The following is a 25,623-nucleotide window of genomic DNA, read 5'->3' as shown; positions in this document are numbered from 1 at the left end:
GTTGTTTAAAGGGGCCTAATATCTAAGGTCATCGGCCCCTAATGGTACGAGATGGACAATATAATTAAAAGTTTAAAACTGTATCCACTGACTAGAATTTAAAACCGAGGATGATGATCATTGAATGTGAGTTTAAAACAATCAGTGGATCTAGTTCGCAATGCCTTATTTTCGGGTAAAATATAGATGATTGATTACGGTAGAATAAAACACTGCCTTAAAATGAATACACTGTATAACAAAAAAACGACGCACCACTAAGGAATTGTCCGATGGCGATAAAAATCAGTGGATGTGAGGAAGAGACATAGAGAAACAAATAATCAAAAGTGCAGAACAATCGAATGAGTTATTGCACAGTTACAGCATTACAAAGTGAGGACATCAATAAGGTGTTGGTTCACCCCAGGCCTGGATGCAAGCTGTCAGTCGATGTGGCATAGACTGATAAAGTTCGCACACGGTATCCTGCGGAATTTCATGCCAAATGGTCTCCAACTGTTGGGCTAAATCGGCGACATTCCGGGATGTTTGCAATTGCCTTCCCATGATGTCCCAAATGTGCTCTATGGGAGAGAGATCCGGAAACCGAGCTGGCCAACGAAGGTTAGGGCAAGCTTGAAGACAGTTCATAGCAACACGTGCCATGTGCGGTCGGGCATTATCCTGTTGGAAAGTAAGACCTGGATGTCTCTAAAGGAACGGTAACACAACCGGCCGTACAATGTCATCAACATACCGCTGAGCTGTCAGTGTGCCAGGAATGACTACCAGAGGAGCCTGGCTATCAGAGGAGATGACACCCTAGACCATCACCCAATGTTGTGGGGCAGTGTAGCGTGCGATAGTCAAGGCAGGATCCCCACGCTGGCCTGGACGTCTCCAAACATGTCTGCGGTTGTCGTCAGGGCACCGTTGGAAATAGGACTTGTCACTAAAGACTATACGTCCTCAGTCAGCGCAGTTCCACGTTGCTCGAGCACGGCACCACTCTAATCTTGCTTGATGGTGAAAAGGCGTGAGTAGTAAGCGGCGTAACGGGCGGCGCGAGCGCAAATTCCTCTCTCTCAGGCATCTGTTGATGGTCATGTTGGACACGTGTGCGGGTCACACGCTGGATCGTTGATAATGATGACTCTGGTGCTGTGACAGCTGTTCTGACAATCGCTCGTTTTACCCATGCTGTTGTGGTCCTCGGTCGACCACTGCCATCCTGACGCTGATGCCTGCCGTTGCTGACCCACGCCTGCCAGTATCGTCCGATCGCCGCATCACTTCGACCCAAATGTCCAGCGACAGCTCGATCTCTTTCAAACTCTGACATCTGCTCGTAATGAGCACGAATCCTTCAGCGTGGCATTTTTACAGCTGACATTAAGATAGTGCAGTCGAATGCAACAGCTACTTTGAGCATACGCTTCAAAATCCCGCCTTATATACACCTGATGCATGCGCAGTTCGAATGCGCAGGAGCACCCTCTATTCATTCATTGGACACGAAACTTTAATCATTTGCATGTTCGGTCCGAATGTCTTTGCATACGTAATTTCCTTACAATCGGCCAACGCCTTCCCGGTGCATCGCTTTTTTGTTATGAAGTGTATATCATGCAAATAACTATATTTGAAAACGCATTAAAATACACAAACACAATCTAAAAGAGTAAATATAATAAAATGTAGTAAATAATAATAGAAAGACTAATATTAACACTAAGTTTATATACGATAAAACGAACTACTATCCCTCATAAAACGCATGACGAGGTCTGCTGACTCCTCACCATCTCGTAGGATGTGGAAGATGGTTCTTGGCAGTTTTAGACTACGGCGCAGATCGGCCAGTTTCACGCACACGTAATGATGTGTGCCATGGTAAGATGATCGCCACAAGTACACATCGGAGAGGATTCTCCTTTCAGTAAATATGAGTGCGTTACTATACAGTAGCCGATTCGAAGACGACATAATACCACTGCTTCCCTCTGAGAAGTCCGAAGGGAAGTCCTCCATACCTTAGTTGTTCCTTTTATTGCTCTCAGCTTATGTGGAGGTGGAGTGGCCTAACACTCAGCTGAGAGTGAATATCACCTGCTGGAACATTGTAAGGCAATGAGGGCAATGTAACAGCCTCCTTAGCAGCTAACTAGCTTCCCTCTACACCCACGTGGATTGGGAGCCACATAAACATGATTATGGTGCCGGCATCCAAACACCCGGCCAGCAGGTCCTCGATCCGTTGCACCAGAGGGTGCCGGAAGAAACATGCATCAATGGATTGTAGCGAGCTCAAGGAGTCTGTACACAGCAGAAAGTGCTGGCGCTCATCGGACAGCGTGTACCGCAGAGCCTCATAGATAGCATAGAGCTCTGCTGTGTACACACTACAGAACTTCTGGTAATGGAAAAAGAAACACAACGAACGCAGAGTCCACATTCTTTTCTGCCCTCGAACCGTCTGGGTAAACTATGACTGAATATGGATACCGGCCAACAACAGACAAGAAGAGCCTCCGATAAATCGAGGGGGTCTGTGTTTTCCTTTGGCCCAATGTGCAAATACAGGATTACGCCTATAGGGAACGTTTAAAACAATAAATAAGACCAGTTTACAAAAGAAAATATTTATAAAATCCTCCTATCAATACAAGTCAAGTCATCTGTTAGATGAAGCAAAGTCTATACTTGTTTCAGCCTAATCTCAAGGCCATCTTCAGTAGTAAAACAATGATTACATAATATACAAACAAATTAAAAATCGTAATGATGTGAAGTGACAGTGATCATGATTAGTGAGTTAAAAACACACTGAGGTACAAAGTCCTCTCGTCTAATACATCTTGCTGACTATTAAATAAAAACACTATGCTGAGGAGTGTAGTGAGACCGTCAATACCACGAATAAAACGTGTATAACATCTGTAATGAGAAAAAAGGAATATATGAGTGGATGAAGAACAAGTTAAAAATGATGTACGAAAAGAAAACTCATGAGACTTACTTGTAAATAACAGTTGTCGTCTCGAATGGAGATGACCTTGTCGGTCTCAAGTCACATTGACAACTAAGCCTGTGTGTGGCTTACTGTGTATCTGTGTCGATGTGGTTGGGTAGGTGTAATGGAGGGGGAGGGGCAGGGAGGGAGGGACGTTGTAATTCGCAGAAGGAGGGTGTTGATGGAAAGGCGGGTCTTGTTCTAGAATGTCGGTAGTGAAACTCTTTTATTAATGAACTGTTCGGAGTATCTTACATTGAAACTGCGGCCTGTTTGCCCAAACATTGAGTAATCAAACATTGGACTCGGTATGTGGATGATACTTTTATTATCCTGGATTCTCACATTACTGACAGCAACACCGCTGTTGAATTACTAAATAACCTGGATCCACACAAAGTTTATGATAGAATCCGAGAACAACAATTCCCTTAATTAATAATTCGATTTAACTATTACTCGCAATCAGAATAAAACCATTTCTTTTAATATTTACAGGAAGCCCACTCACACAATAAACACAATCCACCAAACTTCTCTACACCCAGGGACACAGAAGAAGACAGCTTACAATAGCATGATTTTCAGAGCTCTTAATGTTCCTTTATCCCGTTAGAATTTTAGAAAGGAAATCAACACCATTTATGCAATAGCCAAAGGTAATGGTTTCAGTAAATCTTTTGTGAATAAAATTCTCAATAAATTTAGAAATAAAGCCAAGACCACCTTAGAAAAACTATCTTCCCATAAAGAGAAGTTCACCACATTTACCTCTAATAATAATAATATATATCCTACTTCAAACATCTTTAAAAAACACAAGTTAAAAGTAGCTTTCAAGACCGTTCACACCAATAGAAAAATGTTTTTTAATTCTCATACTGTCAACAGCAAAAAATTTTCTAACTCTGGAATGTACAAATTAAAATGCCAATCATGTCTTTCAACGTATATTGGGCAAACAGGCCGCAGTTTCAATGTAAGATACTCCGAACAGTTCATTAATAAAAAAGAGTTTCACTACCGACATTCTAGAACAAGACCCGCCCTTCCATCAACACCCTCCTTCCGCGAATCACAACATCCCTCCCTCCCTACCCCTCCCCCTCCATTACCCCTACCCAACCACATCGACACAGATACACAGTAAGCCACACACAGGCTTAGTTGTCAATGTGACTTGAGACCGACAAGGTCATCTCCATTCGAGACGACAACTGTTAGTTACAAGTAAGTCATATGAATTTTCTTTTCGTACATCATTTTTAACTTGTTCTTCATCCACTCATATATTCCTCTTTTCTCATTACAGATGTTATACACGTTTTATTCGTAGTATTGACGGTCTCACTACTCTCCTCAGCATAGTGTTTTTATTTAACAGTCAGCAAGATCTATTAGACGAGAGGACTTTGTACCTCAATGTGTTTTTAACTCACTAATCATGATCACTGTCACTTCACATCTTTACGATTTTTAATTTGTTTGTATATTATGTAATCATTGTTTTACTACTGAAGATGGCCTTGAGATTAGGCTGAAACATGTATAGACTTTGCTTCATCTAACAGATGACTTGACTTGTATTGATAGGAGGATTTTATAAATATTTTCTTTTGTGAAGTGATAACCGTCAATATGGAATGAAATTCATAACTTGCAAATAAGACCCGTTCAGAATCACTATTAAATTGAAAAATTAAGCAATTTGAATCAGGCAAATGTCAGCAAAGGAAAACAATAATAAGGTTTATTATAATGACTCAACCTTGAGATAATTGTACAAAATGGCTGAAGACGCACGACACAACGAGCGCATCATGTCACATTTAATGTTTGTATCGTAGTAAATGTCCTTTTAGAAATAATGAACATTTTTATGTATTGAATAAGGTGGATATAAAAACAAGAATTTGTAACTATTAGGAGGATAGGCCGCCGAGGAGAATAATGGACTCTGTTATGGAGGGTAAGAGAAGTAGAGAGAGACAAAGACGACAATGGTTACACTCAGTTTCTAATGATTTAAAGATAAGAGGTATAGAACTAAATGAGACCTCAACACTAGTTGCAAATAGAGGATTGTGGCAACATTTAGTAAACTGACAGAGGCTTGCTGACTGAACGCTGAAAGGCATAACAGTCAATGTATGTATGTATGTATGTATGTATGTATGTATGTATGTATGTATGTATGTACAGTAGAGTCTCGATTACCCGACCTTAACGGGACCTGGAGTATGTCGGATCACCGAAAATGTCGGATAATACAGAACAACTTTGAAAATGAACTGAAACAAACAGGAAGGCTGTACTCTAGTACTAAAACAATGACATGTGTTTCGGTACTCTATTTATTGCATTATCAGTTCAATTGTACAGTGCATGCAGTATTGAATGAAAGCATTCCAAATGTCTTACGAAAAGAAACTTGTCAACAATGTCTGCTTGCCTGCTGATCCACATTTTCTTGCTGCGAGATCCCGCCATTGACGAAAAATCAGCACCTCCGTTGCGCTTGCTTCCGGCTGTTGCTCAACGTAGGTTAATGCCATTTCCAATGCACTTAATCCTTCACTGTGAGTCATCACTCTTGTTCTGCAATGCCTCGTTCTTCTTCATCATCATCCTCATTTCCATTAGCATTCACAAAATCAATAATATCAGGGTCAGTTAGTTCAAACACCTGATCTTGTGCACACCACTTACTCGCATCTTCAGTCGTAGCATCCTCACAGCCAGGAATGCAATTCAGTAGGGGCACAATATTTTCCATGTCTTCTTGTACCACCTCTCGATGTTCAACCTCACTCAACAATATGTTCCAAGACTTTGCTAATGTCGTCGTTTCAACTTCTTCCCAAGACTGAGCTATCCAATATGCCATGTCTTTCATGTTGATTTGTTTTAACTTTTCTATCGTGTCGTTGCCATTGTCCATTTCCTCTATCAGGGATGAAAGGAGTTTCCGCCGGTATTTCCTCTTCAACGTTTCCAGCACACCTTGGTCCATTGGCTGGCATAATGACGTCACATTAGGAGGGAGGAACATGAATTTTATGTCAGAATTATTTCTTGAAATTCCTTTTCAAATTTCACAACCTCATCGGATTTAGCTGACAGTTTTTCTCCACAGATATTAAGCTGCCTAATGCCCTACCGTTTTTTCCACCAATCAAGCCACCCCGCACTGGCAGTAAAATTAGGGTCCCCTTCATTAAACTCCTTCTGGAAATACACCGCCATTTCTTGCACAATGGGGCCAGATATTGGCAGGCCCTTTTCCCGGTGTTGAGTGAACCAAAGAAATAGCACTTCACTTTTTCGTACTCACATTTTTTCATTGGTTTTCTAATTTTCAGTGCATCACTTGTTGCTTTGGTAGAGCACCACTTTTCAATTTCTTCCCTCTTTTTTTTTTCCAGTCTCCCACTGTAACATGTCCAACACCATAATCTGAAGCCACTTTTTGAAGAGTTTCCCCTTTGTCCAGTCTCTTTAATGCACTCAACTTGTCTTCCATAGAAACAATCAATTTCTTCCGTTTACTCGCCATACTCACAAAGGACATGAAAACTATAACATCCACACCCAACCAATACTATAATGAACAATGACTGAAGACTCACTGCACCTGTCCTTGAGAGAAAAACTGGTCCTACCACCAGCGGTCAGGCCAGTGCTTGTCCCACGGTCGCACCCTCCACACCGGGTGTCCCTGAATTCAGTCTCCACCAAAAGTTCAAATTAAGTCTACCAGTGTCGGATAACACGGAATGTCGGATAAGCAAAGGTCGGATGAGCAGGACTCTACTGTATGTATGTATGTATGTATGTATGTATGTATGTATGTATGTATGTATGTATGTATGTATGTATGTATGTATGTATGTATTGTACCAGGAACTGTTCCAGCCCTGTACATTGTTTTATAATTGCTGGAACATATGGAAAAGGGACGGCGATAATATCTGTTCGTATGCCCGACATCTTGTGCTAGCGCAATACGAAGTTCCTCGTGGCGAGCTGGACACATCACGAGCAAGGAACCTGCGGGTGACGTCAATGCCACATGTTGCACACCTCTCTATCGAATGTGCTGGAAGGAAATGTCTAAATTTTCAGCCGATTAAGTTACGGAAATGAGACCTATATCATCGTGTAGCTCATGTTCTAAATGTAAACATATGATAATTTCAATAAAATCAGTCACGGCATTTAAGAGATATAAGCACATTTCCCATCTGTGACGTGGCAAGCAGCCCTGAGTCGTGCAGGATATAAGCAGCAGGCCAGACCACAACAATTCAGTTCGCATCCTTCACAGCTGGCTAGCATGTCACGCTGCACGCGACGAGTCCTGCTGCCGGACATCGTAATACTTAGAAAATTTCGACGGCAAGTTGACAGTTTCTGCGAATACCAGTGAGTGACTTATAAACTGTGGGACTTGCAATTCGTCAGACGTTCAGACTTAGGAAATTAACGTGTGTGTAACATCAAAGTCACAAGGACTTGTAATATTTCACCAATATTTGAACTTGACAAATATCTTAGTTTTCGTGTGAATAACCATAACCAACTTTAAGTGAGCACGGCTACTTCGCATTGTAATGATCTTGAACTATTTCAACTGCGAATATCGTGATTGTAGGTCGCAACACATTAACTATTTTAAGTATTATCAGAGCGTAGAACACTTTAATTTGTGCCGAAACAGACTGTACCATTTAAAACAATGCATGTGGATAGACTGTATAGTGAACTTCGTAATTCAGTGAAGTATAGGACTCACACATGAATAATTGTAGAACTGTGGCAGTGAGAAGTAACATTACGAGATATCACAAGAGAGAGACATTTATTTATTTCTTTGCAGTGAAGGTGAGCCCTGACAAACTGTGCTTCAAATGAAAGTTATTTTGACCATATGAACAGTGAGCAGTAAGTGTCTAGATGAACTGTGCTGTGAAGTATATTTTCCATTATTGTGATTTACAATAATAGACAGTGCTCCGACGTATTTCTCATCGAGTGAATGGTGATTATTTATGAAACAATCATCAGTTCTAACGGTGCAAAATCAAATGGTGCACATTTTCAACCTAGTCAGTTGGACTTTCTCGTGTTAAAGCCACTCTTTTAATAACATGAGAAATCCTGACTCGAGACGACGGAGATCAGCGTAGAACGACGGAGATTTGGTACTACGAGAAATAGTTCCAGGGACGTGGTACTATGGAACATCTTGGTGTCTGCTGACAGCCAGTTCCAGATTGCTGTTTGCAGAGCAGTATTCAACTGTTCGAGCTCAACGAGAAAGCGTATATCAGGTGATATCAGTGCTTTTTCCATTCAATTCTGACTTTGAGCAGAACTTTTACAAACAGTGTCATAACTGACAAAGAACATTAAAAAGTTCACTTAATATTTTACTTGGAAGACAGACTTTCAGATAACAGTGTGCTCTCGTATATTCTCATTTATTGGAACTTTGAAATATCAATTGAGTTCATTATTCATAGTGGAAGTATATCAAACTCTTAATACACAATATTTTTATAAAGTGTACAATAATTTACAAAGAGTAGGACGATACTCAGAACTTTATACAAGAAGACTAGATTTGATTTCAAGTGTTTTCATATTTGAGTTTGATGTGTTCTCAAATTTACTTTATTAAATTCATGTAGAAAGTGTAATCTGAAATCGCAAGTGCCAATAGATAGACTTTAGGATTTCTTATTTACTTACAACATTCTCTATTATTAATTTATGCCTTGAAAGTTATAATGGACATAACGGATTGAGAGAGATATTATTCAGTTGATTTTCACTTGAATTTCGATATTCTACTGTGGAAATTGGAATTTATTTTCTATTAAAACTTTATGATTCGGCGACATAATAGGGTGGTCTTCCCAAGATTGAATAAAGGAAAGAAAGATCTAATATCTATTATTTTGCCTTGTGATTCTCCCTCTCTGTACCATCTCCTAAGGACTAGGCACCCTTCAGAAAGACCTCATGCTCTTTAAAATCAACTTTTCCTGGGTATGTATGTATGTATGTATGTATGAAAGTAAATAATACTTATACCGATACCCTTGTTGATCAAAGGTTCACGCATGTGCTCACAGGCAAGGAAGGGTCAGTCATGCCATTTGCCATTCATATGTTAAAGGTGTTGCAGAAGCCTGAATCTGCTTCACAAATTTTGCATATCTTTATGCCAAATCTAGTCCGCTTATTGCCATTACATTGCATGTATGGCAGCCCACCACAAAATTTATTCGTCTAAGGCAATGTTTTTGGACCGTTAAAATAACGAAAATTTGTTCGTAAAATGCGCAATAACAGGCCTGAGTTTTCTAAGTTTCTCACTAGCTTCACTGAAACACTGTAGAGTGAAGTAGAGAAACCTAGAAATTAGGAGAATGATTTCCCTGCACATTGTTTCTGAAAAAATAGAGAGTTTCAATGCAACTATCCTTAATCCAGTTCAACTGGATATGCAGTTTCCAAATCTGGGACAGCAGGATACACAATATGAAGTAAGCTTTTATCTCATCCTCTGTGGTGTCAAACTACTTCCTGCCGTCTGCTTGCGTTTCCCTACCCTCATCCTCATGTTACTTCCGAGTGCAATATTTGTCTCTGCAGCAATCACAGAAAATAATGGGTTCATATAATCTAAAAGGACGGATAGCTCTGACGGAGCTGTGGCCGGGTATTTCTGGAATACAATTTGGAAACACCACAGTTTTTTTGAAGGGGTGAATGACAAGATTATTATCTTCACTTATCCATACCCAGTCATCTTGCTTCCCCATCCCTGTTATCTGTCTTTCCAGTGATTTCCAGGCCTGATGCAAAAGTTATGCTAAGCATCACTCTCCCAGTCACTAGTGACATTTACATTTTCCGACTTATTTACACTATTTACATGCAACTCTTCCTAATACAAGTGATAATATTGTAATTCCTCAAGATCTTCACTTGCACTCTCTTCCTAATCATTACCTAAAACATTAATTAATAATTAATTTCACTAACTCCTCATTTTCACAAACACGTGCAGTGCTTGAAAGGAATTTGCAATATTTCCCAGTCAACCTATGCACGTGCTAGGAAGGTCAAACAAGGGTTGGAAATACCCTTGCCTCAACTTTGTGGTACACGAGTACCTTAACACAAGAGCCATCTGTTACACACTGGGCGCACTAAGCAGATATGTGAGGCTCAGCAATGCAAAGGCCAACCTAGTCATGAGAGTTGGAGGCCACATGATCACATGTCGACATGCCTAGACATCCGAGTTTATTGGGTTCATGCACACCAAATTTCAACAGTTTTATACAAAATAAACTTGTATTTGTAATGCTCAAAGTATCTACCAAAGATTTAATCATCATCATCATCATCAATTCCCCTTTTCCTGCTGACACCGGGTGGGAACAAATATGGTTCCTCTCCACTTCATCCTGACTCTCCACCACTCCTCATCCAATACTGAATTTCATCCCAGGTTCAATTGTTCTATTCTAGTCTTCACAGAGTCCATTCATTGTAATCTTGGTCTCCCTCATCCTCTCTTCGCCATCATCTGTCTTTCCAGAGCTTATCTTGGCAGTCTTTCATCTGCTTGGTATGTCCAAATCACCACAATCTCTTCGGATCCAGCTGGTTATTTAGTTTTCACACATTTAGCTCTCCCTGCACGTCTTCATTTCTCACTCTATCCCTCCTTGTCTTCAGTACCACACTCCACAGGAATTTCATTTCAGCTGCCTGTACTCTCATCTCTCTGAGTCACTGCCGAGGTCCCTGCTGCATGTGTCTTCTTTTTTTTGCTAGTGGCTTTTACGTCGCACCGACACAGATAGGTCTTATGGCGACGATGGGACAGGAAAGGCCTGGGAGTGGGTTCCGTGGCCGTTGCCTGGTGTGAATATGGGAAACAAAGGAAAACCATCTTCAGGGCTGCCGACAGTGAGATTTGAACCCACTATCTCCCAGATGCAAGCTCACAGCCGCGCGCCCCTAACCTCACGGCCAACTCGCCCGGTTATATGTCATTATAAGTAAGTAATATACCTTGTACATTACTACATTAGCCTTCGTTGGTACATCTTTATTCCATATTAATCTTCGTACCTGGTGGTAAAAGACACTCCCGAGTTGTATCCTACTTATTCGCATATCCAGTCTTCCATTTTCTGTCAGTTCACTTCCCAAGTATTTGAAGTGTTCAAATATTTCCAATTCCTTGCCTCCAATTTTGATAGTTCCTTTTCCTTCTTTACTTCCTTTACTCATCACCATTATCTTGCTCTTCCTCACGTTGATCGTCAATCCCCATTGTTCAATCCTTCTTTCAGTATAATAAGCTTCTGTTGTACCTCCAGCTGATTTTCCCTTTGTGCTTGTACGATTTCATCCACCAATATTATGAACAGTAAAGGTGACAATACACTCCCCAGCCTTAGCTCATCATCAATTCCATACCATTCTCTCCTGTCCACTGTTGTCTTCACACAGCTGTAACAGTTATCACATACTGCTTTTATCATTGTTATCAATTCCTTTGCCAATGCCCCTGTGTGTCAGGCATTCCCAAACTTTTGATCTGGGGATGCTCTCATATGGCTTTTCTAAGTCGTAATAATAATAATAATAATAATAATAATAATAATAATAATAATAATAATAATAATAATAATAATAATAATAATAATAATAATAATAATGTTATTTGCTTTACGTCCCACTAACTACTCTTTTACGGTTTTCGGAGACGCCGAGGTGCCAGAATTTAGTCACGCAGGAGTTCTTTTACGTGCCAGTAAATCTACCGACACGAGGCTGACATATTTGAGCACCTCCAAATACCACCGGACTGAGCCAGGATCGAACCTGCCAAGTTGGGGTCAGAAAGCCAGCGCCTCAACCGTCTGAGCCACTCAGTCCGGCTTTCTAAGTCGTAAAGTTGTTCTTATATCCTTCACACATTCCCAGCTCTTTTCCACGATCTGTCTCAGAATGCAAATGGGTTTCACTGTTGACCTTCCACTTCCAAATCTAAATTGTTCCACTTGTAACTGATTTTCCACCTTTTCTGTAGGTCTTCTTTCCAATATAATTTCCATTTTCTTGGCAACAAGAGAGAGGATGGTGATTTCTCAGTACTTACTGCATATCATCTTATTTCCTCATGAATAACGATATTATAATTCCCTTGTCACAACCTTCGGGCACTTTTCGCTCACCATACACACCAGTATTCTGTAAGTTGACTGGAGTCTTACAGCCTTGATCATTTCTATGTCTACTCCATCTATCCCCACAGGTTTTCACATCTTCACAATTTTAACTGCCCATTCAACCTCTGTGATTGTAATGCCCAGGGGTAGAAGAAAATAGAAATAATTCAGTAGCCAGCCCCTTTTCATCAGGAGCCAGCACATTTTTCACAAATATACATTATGAACACCACAGGGTAGACTAGGATAAAGCTACGTATTGTTTTTGAAATGTGACCTTAAGTAGTATAGTCTTGTTTCATATAAGAATGTAAATTTATATTTTAAGATATACTAACCCAAATAATCACCAGTCACCTTCAAGGGCAGTATCTTTTAAAATTACACTACATGTGCCTGTTTGATTTCCCACCAGTAACATTCAACATGCTTAACAATGCAAACAAACCTTCAAAATCAGTGTAGGGTCTGTTTTTTTTTAGCATTCATTTTCTTGACGCACCCCGCTAAAAGTGCACATTCAGGATTTTTCATTAAACTTTCAGCCTCCTGCCGGCCCCGCGGTGTAGTGGTAGCGTGCCTGCCTCTTACCCGGAGGCCCCGGGTACGATTTCCGGCCAGGTTACGGATTTTGACCTGGATCTGAGGGCTGGTTCGAGGTCCACTCAGCCCACACGATTACAGTTGAGGAGCTATCTGACGGTGAGATGGCGACCCCGGTCAAGAAAACCAAGGATAGCGGCCGAGAGGATTCGTCGTGCTGACCGCACGACACCTCATAATCTCTAGGCCTCCGGGCTGAGCAGCGGTTGGTTGGTAGGCCAAGGCACTTTGGGGCTGTTACGCCATTTTTTCAGCCTCCTAACACTTTGAGTGAGGATAGAATTTTTTGTTTGTTTTAAACATTTCCAGTTTAAATGGTCCTGAAAATCCGGATACACCTTTAGAATGTTTGTCGGCAATACTACGAAAGTTAATGCATAATTTACACTTCGCAATTCCTTCTTCATAGCACAGCCACGGTAGTCATTCAAGCTACGATTCTCTGCATTGTGTATCATTCTCATACTTCTCTGAATCAGTAACATTCAGCTTGCTTAACAATGTAACCAAACCTTCAATATCAGTGTAGGGTCTGTTATTTTTTGCAATATAATAAGATGCCATGAACAATGCATTCATATGCTGTAACATTAGCATTCATTTTCTTTACGCACTTCGCTAAAAGTGCTGAAATTTCCGTTTGCCTGAAAATTGAAATTTCGACGTATTTTTGATGTTTGACCTATCATTGTCTTGAACACCATAAATTTCATGCTGGTCATTGTCGTCCTGAACTCTACAGTCGGCACTTCCATCAAGTGTTTTCTCACATTCACGCCCTTTTGTATCACTTTGTGTTACATTTACGGGCCCTACTTATGAAGAAATCTGAAAGAAGACACTGTTACATCAGTCAATTTGTGCGGTTTTGTTCGTTTCATTTTGCCGATTTTCTCAAGTATAGCACAGAAACGTAAAATACACCAGCATTAAATGGCTTCCGAGTTCGCGAGCTTCGATGTCTGATGCTACGTTGCAAATTTTCCGTAAACGCACAGGAATAAACACAACCGTATTTATAAAGTGCAAACCGTTCAATACCAAGATGCTGTAATTAAATTAAAAGTATAAATATTGTTCGGTGAAAATACAAGAATTGATAAACACGTCATTCCGTATGTTCTAAATGCAAAGAATGAATTCCACGGGAATTTATCAGCACTGCTTAGGCGGCAATAGTTGAGGAACGGCTAGTCACGGTAAGGATGGCGGTAATGTAGAGTTTGTGGAATTATTTCACTTAGTAGTTCTCTGCATTTCTCCACAACTCTGGTCTGATCTTTGTACTCGGCTACCGATAGCTGATCATCTGTAATGGAACTCGATGTGTTACGATATGTCCACATGTAAGGATACTTGTTGGACGAGTTACACCGATATCTCCCATGAGCGCTAGGCAGCTCCCGCGCAGAACTGAAACGTCCAGTTCCAAGGTACGAAGAGCAATTACAGAATTCAAGACTGCCAGAAGCACAGAAAATGTTTATTGCACATATTAGAATATATGAGCTACAGAAAACAACGTGAAACACCACACGCCTTGTTACTTTGTAAAGTGGTGGGAACGTACATGTTAGGGAACTCCGGACTTCAAAAAAATAAATTTTCAAAACCGAATTTGAAAATTTAGGCGCCAGGTAAAAATTTTCAGGCGCCATGGCGACTGGGCGCCCGGTATTTTTCGACCCCTGGTAATGCCTGATTCCTTCTCTGTTAATTTTTCTATTCTGCTGCATGGATACCTTCTCCACACATCTGGTTCCTCATGTTCAGCAGTTCACTGAAATATTCCTTCCATCTGCTCTTTATCTCTTCTGGTTTATCAGTATTACTCCCTCTTTATTCTTTAAAAATCCTGTGTTCACTATTTCATTCCTAAAGTTTCTTAAAATTAATTTTTCCCCCCACCCCCCACCCCCACAGTAAAAATTTCCTTTACTTCCTCAGATAATTTTTCCCATCTTTTCTTCGGCTAATATGTTTTTGCAAACTCTCTTTGGTTCCATGTATCTGGTTCTACTCACTTCAGCCATTTGTGTTTTCCATTCCTTCCAAGTTTTCTTCTTTTCCTTTACCTTATTTTTCACTCCATCATCCCACCTTGTTGTCTCTTTCTGATGCTCTGCTACACGTTTTCTCTGCACACCTTACAAATGCACTCTTAAAATTATTCCATTCCTGTTCAAAATGACTAACATCTGTCCTTGGTATTAGGGTTTGTAAGTCTTTTCTGAATTCTTCCTGAACCTCCCTTCCCTTCAATCCCCAGACCTAATCTTTATTTCTCTTTTTTCTTGTAGTATTGTGACCTTGTCTACTATCAACTTTGCTATCACTACTCTACAGTCACCCTCAAAGGCTTCCTCAGGCATAGCTGTAACATCCGTAAGATCTTTCCAATGTCCTTTTTCTACTAATATGTAATCAGTGAACATTTTCGTTCTCTTGTCTCCCCATCCATACCTATCCACGCTATTTTTTCTTACTGAACCATGCATTTCGTATTATTAGTTGGTTCCTCTGGCAGAAGTCCATAAACATACCCCTTCAAGATCCTTGTTGCCATATCTATATGGCCCTAGAATCTTTTCCCAGACTCTCTCTTCCCACTTGTGAGTTCAGATCTCCCATTGTAATTCCTCCCTTGTGTTGTATGCATTTCTCCACTTGTTCAAGGAATTGTTTTGTAATCTGCTAGGCTGTGTGGCTCAGACGATTGAGGCGCTGGCCTTCTGACCCCTACTTGGCAGATTCGATCTTGGCTCAGTCCGGTGGTATTTTAAAGTGCTCAAATATGTCAGCCTCGTGTCTGTAGATTTACTGGCACGTTAAAGAACTCCTGCGGGACTAAATTCTGGCACCTCGGCATCTCCAAAAACTGTAAAAGTAGTTAGTGGGATGTAAAGCCAAAAACATTAATTATTAGTGTCTGTATTCTCTTCTTTATTTCCAGATTGTGGAGCATATACTTGGAACTGATCTTGTGTTCCTGTCTCAAAACTGTATCCTTGCTACAATCATTCTGTTATTTTTCTTCACCTCCTCTACATATTCCAGGACATCCTTTCCAATGATCATTCCTGGTCCATTTACTGCATCCTGTCCTCCACAGTAAAAAAGCCTATAGCCTTCCTTCAGTTTTATTTCCCCTCTTCCCCTCCATTTTGTTTAACTAAGTCTAAGGCTGGCTATGTCCTCCTCCTTCAAGAACTCTCTCAGATCTTCAGTCTTGTCAGTCAGGGTTAGGATGCTGAATGTCCTGACTCAGATATAGTGTGATACTGGTCACCCACATGTCAGCTCTCTCCCCCCCACCGGTCCCTGTACCTGAAGAACTGCGCGTCGCCTGCAGGGGATGCCCTAGCATTTTCTGAGGCAGCACCATATTTGTCCTCTTTTTTAGGCTGCTATTACGATGGGTTTGCCACTCCCAAAGGCATTATAGAGCTGCTGCCAGCAGGTGATGAGGCCACTCCTAACATGGAGTACATACGCCATCTACAGCTACCCCTAACTTAGGGTAGGTTCCAGTCATTTCGTACACAGAGGGGATTATCACCCCACCTATAAAGAACTCATCTGCACGAAGCCATTGGTCATCTTAGGGGGTAGAGTTATTTAATATTACTACTAATTCAGAAATATTAATTGTTGCATTAGAGTACAGCAATCATGAGTATTACATGCTTCAGCTCCTTTTTGACTGAAATATCCAAGCACTGTGGTCCTTCCTCCCAGTTTCAGATAATCATCCTGATATTTATGCACTTAGGTTTTTGTACTACATTTCAAATCACTGGCAAGAACAGAAGAAAATGTAGAAGGTTAACTACTCAAAATGTTTGCATCTTGTTATTTATTCAGCATTTTCATGGGAGAATAGGCACCCAATGCATCACTTTCATGGGAACACTTTTCACCACACTGAATCAGCCACTTATCCATGATTATGATACACGTATCAATAAGAAGAATTAATGAATCTCACACAGTATGCAAAGTAATCCACCTGTATTGTATTTTGTTTATCACCTATGCACTGACTGATAGGCTGAGAAAACTTCTTTCTGGGGTTCACTGAACTGAGAATACCAATATAAGAGATTAAATTTGCAATATTATATGGATTCTCTGTCAATGTTGTGCCCCTTTACAGTACTCTGTTCCCTCCATTTTGTGGACCAATGATCTGGAACTGTCATCTGTTTTTCATTCATTACAATACAATGTTTGTCTACTCTTCAACTTACATGGTATATGTTGGAAAATATTTAGCATGGAATGAATAATTCTATCAGATTAACTTCTATGCAGAAAATGGAAGAAACAATATTTCACTTATTTAAAGACTCATTTACCTGAAAATTATGTTTTGCCTTTTCTACTATTTCCTTTTGGTGCTGGTCATAAATCTGCTGGCAGTCCTGTTCAGTTAAAGCTTCAAAGCATTCTCTACCCATGAAAAGCACCCTCACATCTGACAGTGATTTACCAGGTGTCACATAGCCTGTGTCTTCAAGCAGCTGCTTAAACTGCTTTTTCCACCTGTAAAATGTATTGCTATATAACAGACATTTGAACAGATCACAAAAATTCAATTCAAGATATTAATTGTAGATAATAAAATAAGCCAAGCAAATGAAAAAGAATTTAAAAATGCATTCAAACCACAGATTTCAGTTTGTACGACTAATGTCCCAGTCACAGTAATAACACTTATTTTCAAACCTAGATAGTAAAGGAATTAATGCTCAGTGAAGATTTTTTCTTTTTTTTTTTTTGCTAGGGGCTTTACGTCGCATCGACACAGATAGGTCTTATGGCGACGATGGGATAGGAAAGGCCTAGGAGTTGGAAGGAAGCGGCCGTGGCCTTAATTAAGGTACAGCCCCAGCATTTGCCTGGCGTGAAAATGGGAAACCACGGAAAACCATCTTCAGGGCTGCCGATAGTGGGATTCGAACCTACTATCTCCCGGATGCAAGCTCACAGCCGCGCGCCTCTACGCGCACGGCCAACTCGCCCAGTCAGTGACGATTTCTTGGAGCTTGTTAAAAGAGAAATATGGGAAGCTATGCCAATGTTTTTCATGAAGGAAGAGTTAGTAAGACTGAAGAGTGGTATCTTGAAGTCTAATAGCAAGACTAGCTTTACTCTGTGTGCTCTCTGACAAGACAATGATAATGCTCGGAGGAAAAGTTTGGAGAGATGACCCATATCTCTCTCTCTCTCCTTTACAGATAACGTAATGGCTTAAAACAACAGAATACAGAACATTACTAACGTCACACACATGATAAAACATGAGATTGGACATTAAATACTACCAAAATTTATAACAGAAAACAGGGGCTAAATTTTATCATGTTGTATGTAACATTAATGAGTCATTGAACAGTTTAAGGCATGCAGAGAACCAGGTTCATAATGCCTGGATAACACCCGTCTTACTTGAAAATACCGCAACACCAAAGATCTGTGTCATGTGATACTCATATTGTCCACGTTATAAGCAATACTGTATGTGTACCCAGGTAATACAGAGTATGTACCCAGGTAATACAAAGATCAACTAAAACAGGTAGTAAGGCACACAGATTTCATATTTGCAATTAAAGTACATATGTTTGTTAAAAAGGGCATAGCACTCGCCAAAGTCACCACCAAGCCTATGTAAAAAAATATATCAAGATTTAAACTTTGATCTCTCTAAGATTATCCACAACCCTCAACAAAGTGGTAGCAAAAAGATCTATCAATGGTCTCCAACAAAAATACCCACCAGCACGAGAGGGTTCTGTGGTAAAAGAGAGATGTCAAAGATGATACTCCTCTCTCCTTTATTTACATACATTACTCACTGATAGTTTCGAACTGTATAACACAATACTAAATACGGTTAAGAACAATGGTCGATACCACACCACCACTCTAAATATGTAACATGCCTAAAAATGAGTAATATGAGGTATGCCCATTAAGTAAGATTACAATGTATAATATTCAGCAAGAGAAATATATTTGATGAAACATTCACTACAAATTATTTCCAGGTACTTGCTTTACTTTCTGACATAATTGCCATTATTGCCCAAGCATTTTGTTGACTCTGGGTAGCATGGCTCGTGGTGTGGGTTACTGTAGCCACGCTCTAGTTCGTTAACCAAGCACAATGGCTTAATAGCCTAGTAAGTGGTCCAGAGAGTCGGTATACCATTTATTATGAAATGGGAGTGGGCATCTCGGATATATTCTGAATCATGGCTCTCCATGTGCTCAGGCGGTTAGGACTACACAATCCATTTGTGGTCCCTAACCCATTTGAAGAGAGAGTCTCACTGAGACTGTGTGCTAGTAAGGTAGCATCCTGCTTCGCAGAATTTTCATCAATTACACTCAGAAAGTCTTAAGCAAGCCTCCGACCTATGGGAGTAATGGAGTCCCACTTCCATCTGACAGGCGAAGGACTCCTTGGAAACAACTTGGTGAACAAAATGATGATGATGATGATGATGATGATGATGATGATGATGATGCTTGTTGTTTAAAGGGGCCTATCATCTAAGGTCAACGGCCCCTAATGGTACGAAATGGATGACATGAGATGATAATTAAAATGTATCCACTGACTACAGTTTAAAATAAATGGTGATGAAAAATGGTTACGAGATTAAAACAATCAGTGGATCTAATTCGCAATGCCTTATTTTCTAATAGAAGTATAGAAAGTAGAGGTGATAATGGAATAAGGCATGGCCGGGAAATACAGATAGATGTATATAAAATTCATGTCAGAAATTAAAATAACACATTAAAATTTGCAAACACGAACTAAAATAGAGTCAAAGGGATAAAAGTGCAGTCAACACAAAAACACTACGGAAAGATCACGTGATAAAAAAGACCACTATCCCTCATAAAACGGATGAAGAGGTCTGCTGACTGCTCGTCATCTCGCAGGATGAGGTAGATGGTACTCGGGAGTGTTAGCCTACGGCGCAGATCGACCCGGTCCATGCACTACATAAGGATGTGTACCACGGTAAGATGATCACCGCAAGTACACACCGGAGGGGGTTCTCCTTTCGGTGAACAAAATGGAATTCAATGGGGAGCTATTAAATCAATGGAGCTTATGGAAGAAAGAAAGTAGAACTGACTGAGTCAGCAAAGAGGATGAGTGTGGATGTGATAGGAGTTAAGGATATTCAGGTAAGAGGAGATAATGAGGAAGAGATAGGGGATTATAACGTATTCTTCACAGGCGGTAAAAAGGGAAGGGCAGAATGTGGCTAGGACTGTTCAACAAAAAAATCTATTCCATGCAAAGTACTGTAGTTTCCGTTAGGCACGTAAATGAGCAAATGATGTGGGTAGATTTTGCTGTTGGAGGAATTAGGATGAGAACTGTGTCTGTGTATTCACCATGAGAGGGTTGATATGCGGATGAAATTCACAAGTTTTATCAAGCATTGAGTGATATCATGATCAGGGTCAACAGCAAGGATAGGATAGGATAGGATAGGATAGGATAGGATAGGATAGGATAGTGCTACTGGGTGATATCAATGTGATAGGTGGAAACAGAACTGAAGGATATGAAAAGGTGATGGGTAGAGCCTGGAATTCCATGCAAATGCATGTTTTCTAATAAGCTAGTTCCACTTCCCAAATTTTTCAAATATTCCTTTTATGACTTAACGATTCCAAATAACCGTTCTTTTTCCGTACATGTTTGCATGTTTTGGCCTTTTTAGGAGAAAATGCATGCATAATGCATATTTTGAAGATTTTGGATTTAACAGTGAATATTTGGACGTTTATATTGCATAACATGACTTCGAACTTTGGCGCATATATAATGTTAAGTTGTGTGATACCGGTAGCGCCTTTCTTGAATGTTGGTTAGCAGAATTTCTGACCGTTTTACCACGTTATACGTCTATTATTGAGAGGCGGGTAAAAATAGAATGTATTCATGGCATCCTACCTGACAACCAAAGTTGGTACATACCGTACAAATCCTATAATCCAATCAGCCAAGCACTTTCTTATCTGTTGCTTGAGTATATGTTGACATAAGCCGGAAGGTCTGATGCTGACCTCTGTAATTCTTAGAAATAAGGTATCCCAGTATAAATTGCTATAAATTGAACCATAAATTGTGCATAATTAAATGATGGCTCATGTTTTTTGTCTATGTTAGACGAATAAAACAAAACTTTTACCACAATTCTGTGACGCCGCATTACTGAGATAGTGGCTTACAAAACTTGGTTTTGTACTGAACCCTCTTCCGTTGTTATCCTGGAATTTCCTACCCGGAATTCTCACTCGTCACACGTATCAGCCCAGAATGATTGAAAGAAAGAAGACAGTTGGGAAGCAGCACGCATGCACGCTGCAGATTGCAGTTTTGTGTTGGACTCTGCTGTGAAGTGTTGTCATGCCACCTGTTAAAAGTGGGAGAAGAGACCTCGTGTCTAAATGGATTGAAGGGAAGGAATTCCTACGAACAGATGGCGATGTAGTTTATTGTGATTGTTGCAATAAAGATGTTAGTACACGTGTTTTCTTTTACTTGTCTTTAATAGTTTTTCTTTTAAATATTTGTATTAGCAACTTATACTAGCCAGTGACCCATTTTATTTAAATTTGACTATTCCTGGAAAATGCACGCCTAAAAAGGACGACACATGTTCCGTTTACAGATTAAATGTTCAAAAAAGTTTCAAGTTGATCAACATATAAGTTCTGTTTCACACACTGCATGAAGCAACGAAAGGAAACCATAACGGAATGTGTCCAAACATTTATTACCACAGCACCAGCTATGCCAAGCTCAAAGCCATTTTTTATGGATTTATGTGATGCTCTAGTAGGGGCAAATATACCACTTGAAAAACTGGCAAATCATAATCTATAAGCTTCATTTCCATATTGATTGTAGCTACAACGTAGGAATGATACTGAAGCCTTCACCTTATCAATACATTTATTTATATACTATTAATCACAGTAATCACAGTACCAGTTTCGACCCCTCTAGGGTCATCCTCAGCTGTCATATACCAATATAGTTATTAAAACATCACATTGGAAGGTGTTGTACATACATAAAAATTGACCCAATTTGACAGTCCGTTTAAAATAAGTTGTATGTTAAAATGGTAAAATAAATCCTCTCTTCTTCAATTATAAAAAGATTACGTAATGTGAGAGGCATGTAACTACAATGTTCCTGTCGATTTGATAAGCGTAAACTGAGATTTGTACTATTGTGTATACACTGATGTTCATAGAGTAATCACTATTTTACGTTAAAACTTATAATTAATTATTAAAAACATTTCGACATTTTATTCTTCTGGTGGTTATGTTGCTTATTACACGATGTCCTTCTGTTGGTAGTATGTGTATCTTGAAGTGATCTGGACACTGTCTATGAAGAAATAGGTCGTAGTTTAATGTTCGGTTCGATGCATTGTCTATGTAGGCCTACTGTATTCACAGCAATTAAAATAAAAATCTTTAAGGTTCCACCTTGTTCAATACAAATACACTGTTGTTAGATGACTTTTTACAACATATATTTTATTGCAGTACTAGTTTCGGCGCTCTATTAAGGCACCATCATCAGCTGCGCAATAAGTAGAGAAAACTTGAAGATACAACAATACAAAACAACATACTGATATACTTAACTCCTTAATTTCTATCTAATGGTAAGTTTAAAACTCTAAGTTACAAGAAAGATAACCCTTGTGAGTCGAAATTGTAATATCTCGTGAGTTGTCCTTAAAATTCTGTGATGGCTATAATTTTTTTACATTCGTAAAATTCAAGTTCAACAACATTCCTAAAATCGTGAAATTGAAGCTAAATCAAGTCCTAAAATGCTAAAATGTTCATTTCACAGATGTATTAGTTGCCATGTGTTGGATAAAAAACTGGCCGTATTCATTAAACTGCCAGACTGTGCCGTCTTCCGATGTTTTTGATATGTGGAAGCTTAGTTCTTATGTTGTGTTTCTAGTGGTTGGAACTGATTATTTGCCCTGATGTTATTAAGCGGGCACAGCCTCTCAGTTCAATAACCCTGTAATGATGAAAGTCCTCTGGTAATAGAAAAGCTAGATAAAGATATTAGGAACCTGATTGAATCAAAATGTTATTGAAGTTGACTCACCTCAACGGTTATGTACTTTGCGCAGCGTCTGCAGCACGACGAGTGTGTCTGCTTGTGTCGAGTGCGATGTGATGAAGCGCTAATGAAGGGGAAGTAGGGGCGGAAAGGGGAATGTTTCTGGAACGTTGGCAATGTAGGAGAGGTATATACTAAATGCTGAGTTAATAGGAATGCGTATTGTAAGTATAAAAATTTTGTTTAGTTTGCGACGTGCACCTTAATATGACGTTATATGCTAGGTCAAGTGTCAAATGGTTTACATTTTTAATATCTTAAATGATAGCATGTAGGCTTCTTCCTACATGTTGTAGGCTGTGATATCTGTAAATGGAAATGAATTGTGTAAGAAACGGCGTTTAATAGATTTGTAAAAAGTAAAGTTTTGTGTATGCTGTACTTACACTGGGTGTTGACACTATGTGCGTTGCACGGCAGCACGTCGAGTTCTGTTACGTGTTAGTCTAGGGCTGCTGCTCGCGGCAGTAGAGGGGAAGTTAGGAGGGATAGGAGGAACGGCTGTAGGGGGAGTAGGATTAGAGTGGGAGGTATCTTTAGGCAGTTCTTTTATATGTATGGGATGTTGTTTCTTAACTCTTTTTAGATAATTGCTTTTAAGGAGGGGAATAACTGCATCAAAAAGGATATTGGTTTTTTCTGTAATTTCATTAAAGTTAAAATTTGGATTGACGTATTGGTCTAGGTTTATGTAAAATTCTGCCATGATACTGAGTAAGGGGCTCTTGGGGTTAGTACTTAGGATTTGCATGTCATTTTCAATATTTGTAAATTTGTGTTTATGGTCTTCGATATGTTGTCCTATGGCTGAAAAATGTCTGTTTTATTGCATTGATGTGTTCGTTATATCGTATCTGGAAGTTCCTCCCAGTATGTCCTATGTAACTGGCTTCGCAGTCGTTACATTTCATGCGATAGACTCCTGAGTGGTTGTATAGTTTTTTTTGTTAACAGATTTAGAATTATGTAAGATATTGGCATTGCTGCGTGTGGTTTTATAAGCTATTTTTAGGCCTCGTTTTTTAAAGATGTTCGTTATGGGATGTATATGGCTGTTATTATTGGTGAATAGTACGTAGTCGTTTTTGGTTTCTTCAGTTCTGATCAGTTTGGATTTGGGTTGATTTTTGATTATGATCTTATTGATCATTTCTTTTTTTTATACCCATTCTGTCTGGCTATTTCATGGATTAAATTAAGTTCTTTATTTAGTTCTTTTTTTTGTTAGTGGTATGTTGTAAGCTCTATATATCATACTATAATGTGCAGCTTTCTTGTGTGCGTTAGGGTGGGTGGAGTCTATTTTTATTGTATCGGATGTGTGAGTGGGCTTTCTATATGTTTTGTATGTTAAATGGTCATTGTGCCTGGTTATAGATATGTCTAGATAGTTTATGGTGTTATTGTTTTCTGTTTCCATGGTGAATTTTATATGGGGATCTATTCCATTTAATTGTTCTAAACTTTTGGTTTCATTAGTGTGTCTATTGTCTATTATAACAAATACATCATCTACAAATCTGCACCAGAAGAGGATATTATTTAGTTTTTGGATTTCTTGGTGTTCCATGTGATCTATATAGATTTCAGCCAATATACCTGATGTTGGGGATCCCATAGGTAATCCTTTTTGGTGATATATAGTGTCATGAAATTTGAAATAATTGTTGTTGATAGCAAAGTGAAGTAATTTTATGAACTCTTCTATTTCTAAATTACTGAGTTTGCTGTGGTTTTTGAGATTAGATTCTATAATTTTCATGGTTTTTTGCGTGGGTATGTTGGGGTACATGTTTATTATGTCATATGATGCTAGTCTATGGTGTTGTTCTATTTTTATTTCTTTAGTGATATTGCAGAATTCTATTGAGTTTCTTATTGCTTTTTAACTAAAAATACGTAATGTTTTTTGAGAAATGTTTGGATAAATTGTGATAATTTGTAAGTAGGACTTGGTTTATAGTTTATTATGGGCCTCATTGGAATATTGTCTTTATGAATCTTTGGGTATGCTTTAGCAGTAGGTAGTCCTGGGTTCACCCACCCACCCTAACGGACACAAGAAAGCTGCATATTATAGCATGATATATAGAGCTTACAACATACCACTAACAAAAAAAGAACTAAATAAAGAACTTAATTTAATCCATGAAATAGCCAGACAGAATGGGTATAAAAAAAGAAATGATCAATAAGATCATATACATAATAAAAAGTCAACCCCAATCCAAACTGATCAGAACTGAAAAAACCAAAACGGACTACGTACTATTCACCTCTAATAAGAGCCATATACATCCCATAACGAACATCTTTAAAAAACGAGGCCTAAAAATAGCTTATAAAACCACACGCAGCAATGCCAATATCTTACATAATTCTAAATCTGTTAACAATAAAAATCGATACAACCACTCAGGAGTCTATCGCATGAAATGTAACGACTGCGAAGCCAGTTACATAGGACATACTGGGAGGAACTTCCAGATATGATATAACGAACACATCAATGCAATAAAACAGACATTTTCCAGCCATAGGACAACATATCGAAGACC

The 25,623-nt window shown here is 39.3% G+C and overlaps 1 protein-coding gene across 5 annotated transcripts in view; it reads right to left on the bottom strand.

Annotated features, from left to right (window-relative positions):
* Positions 1-25,623, bottom strand: part of RhoGAPp190 (Rho GTPase-activating protein 190) — a 1,293,865-nt gene that overhangs the window by 998,203 nt on the left and 270,039 nt on the right. For all 5 annotated transcript variants that reach the window (XM_068226122.1, XM_068226123.1, XM_067140451.2 and 2 more), the window contains exon 8: positions 17,220-17,406. In XM_068226122.1, coding sequence (XP_068082223.1) covers positions 17,220-17,406 — 187 coding nt within the window. The remainder of the gene's footprint in view (positions 1-17,219; positions 17,407-25,623) is intronic.

This window comes from Anabrus simplex, chromosome 2, assembly GCF_040414725.1.
Source record: "Anabrus simplex isolate iqAnaSimp1 chromosome 2, ASM4041472v1, whole genome shotgun sequence".
NCBI classification, from domain to species: Eukaryota; Metazoa; Arthropoda; class Insecta; order Orthoptera; family Tettigoniidae; genus Anabrus; species Anabrus simplex.
The sequence above is the reverse complement of the archived record's forward strand: the minus strand, read 5'-3'. Positions and strand labels throughout refer to the sequence as shown.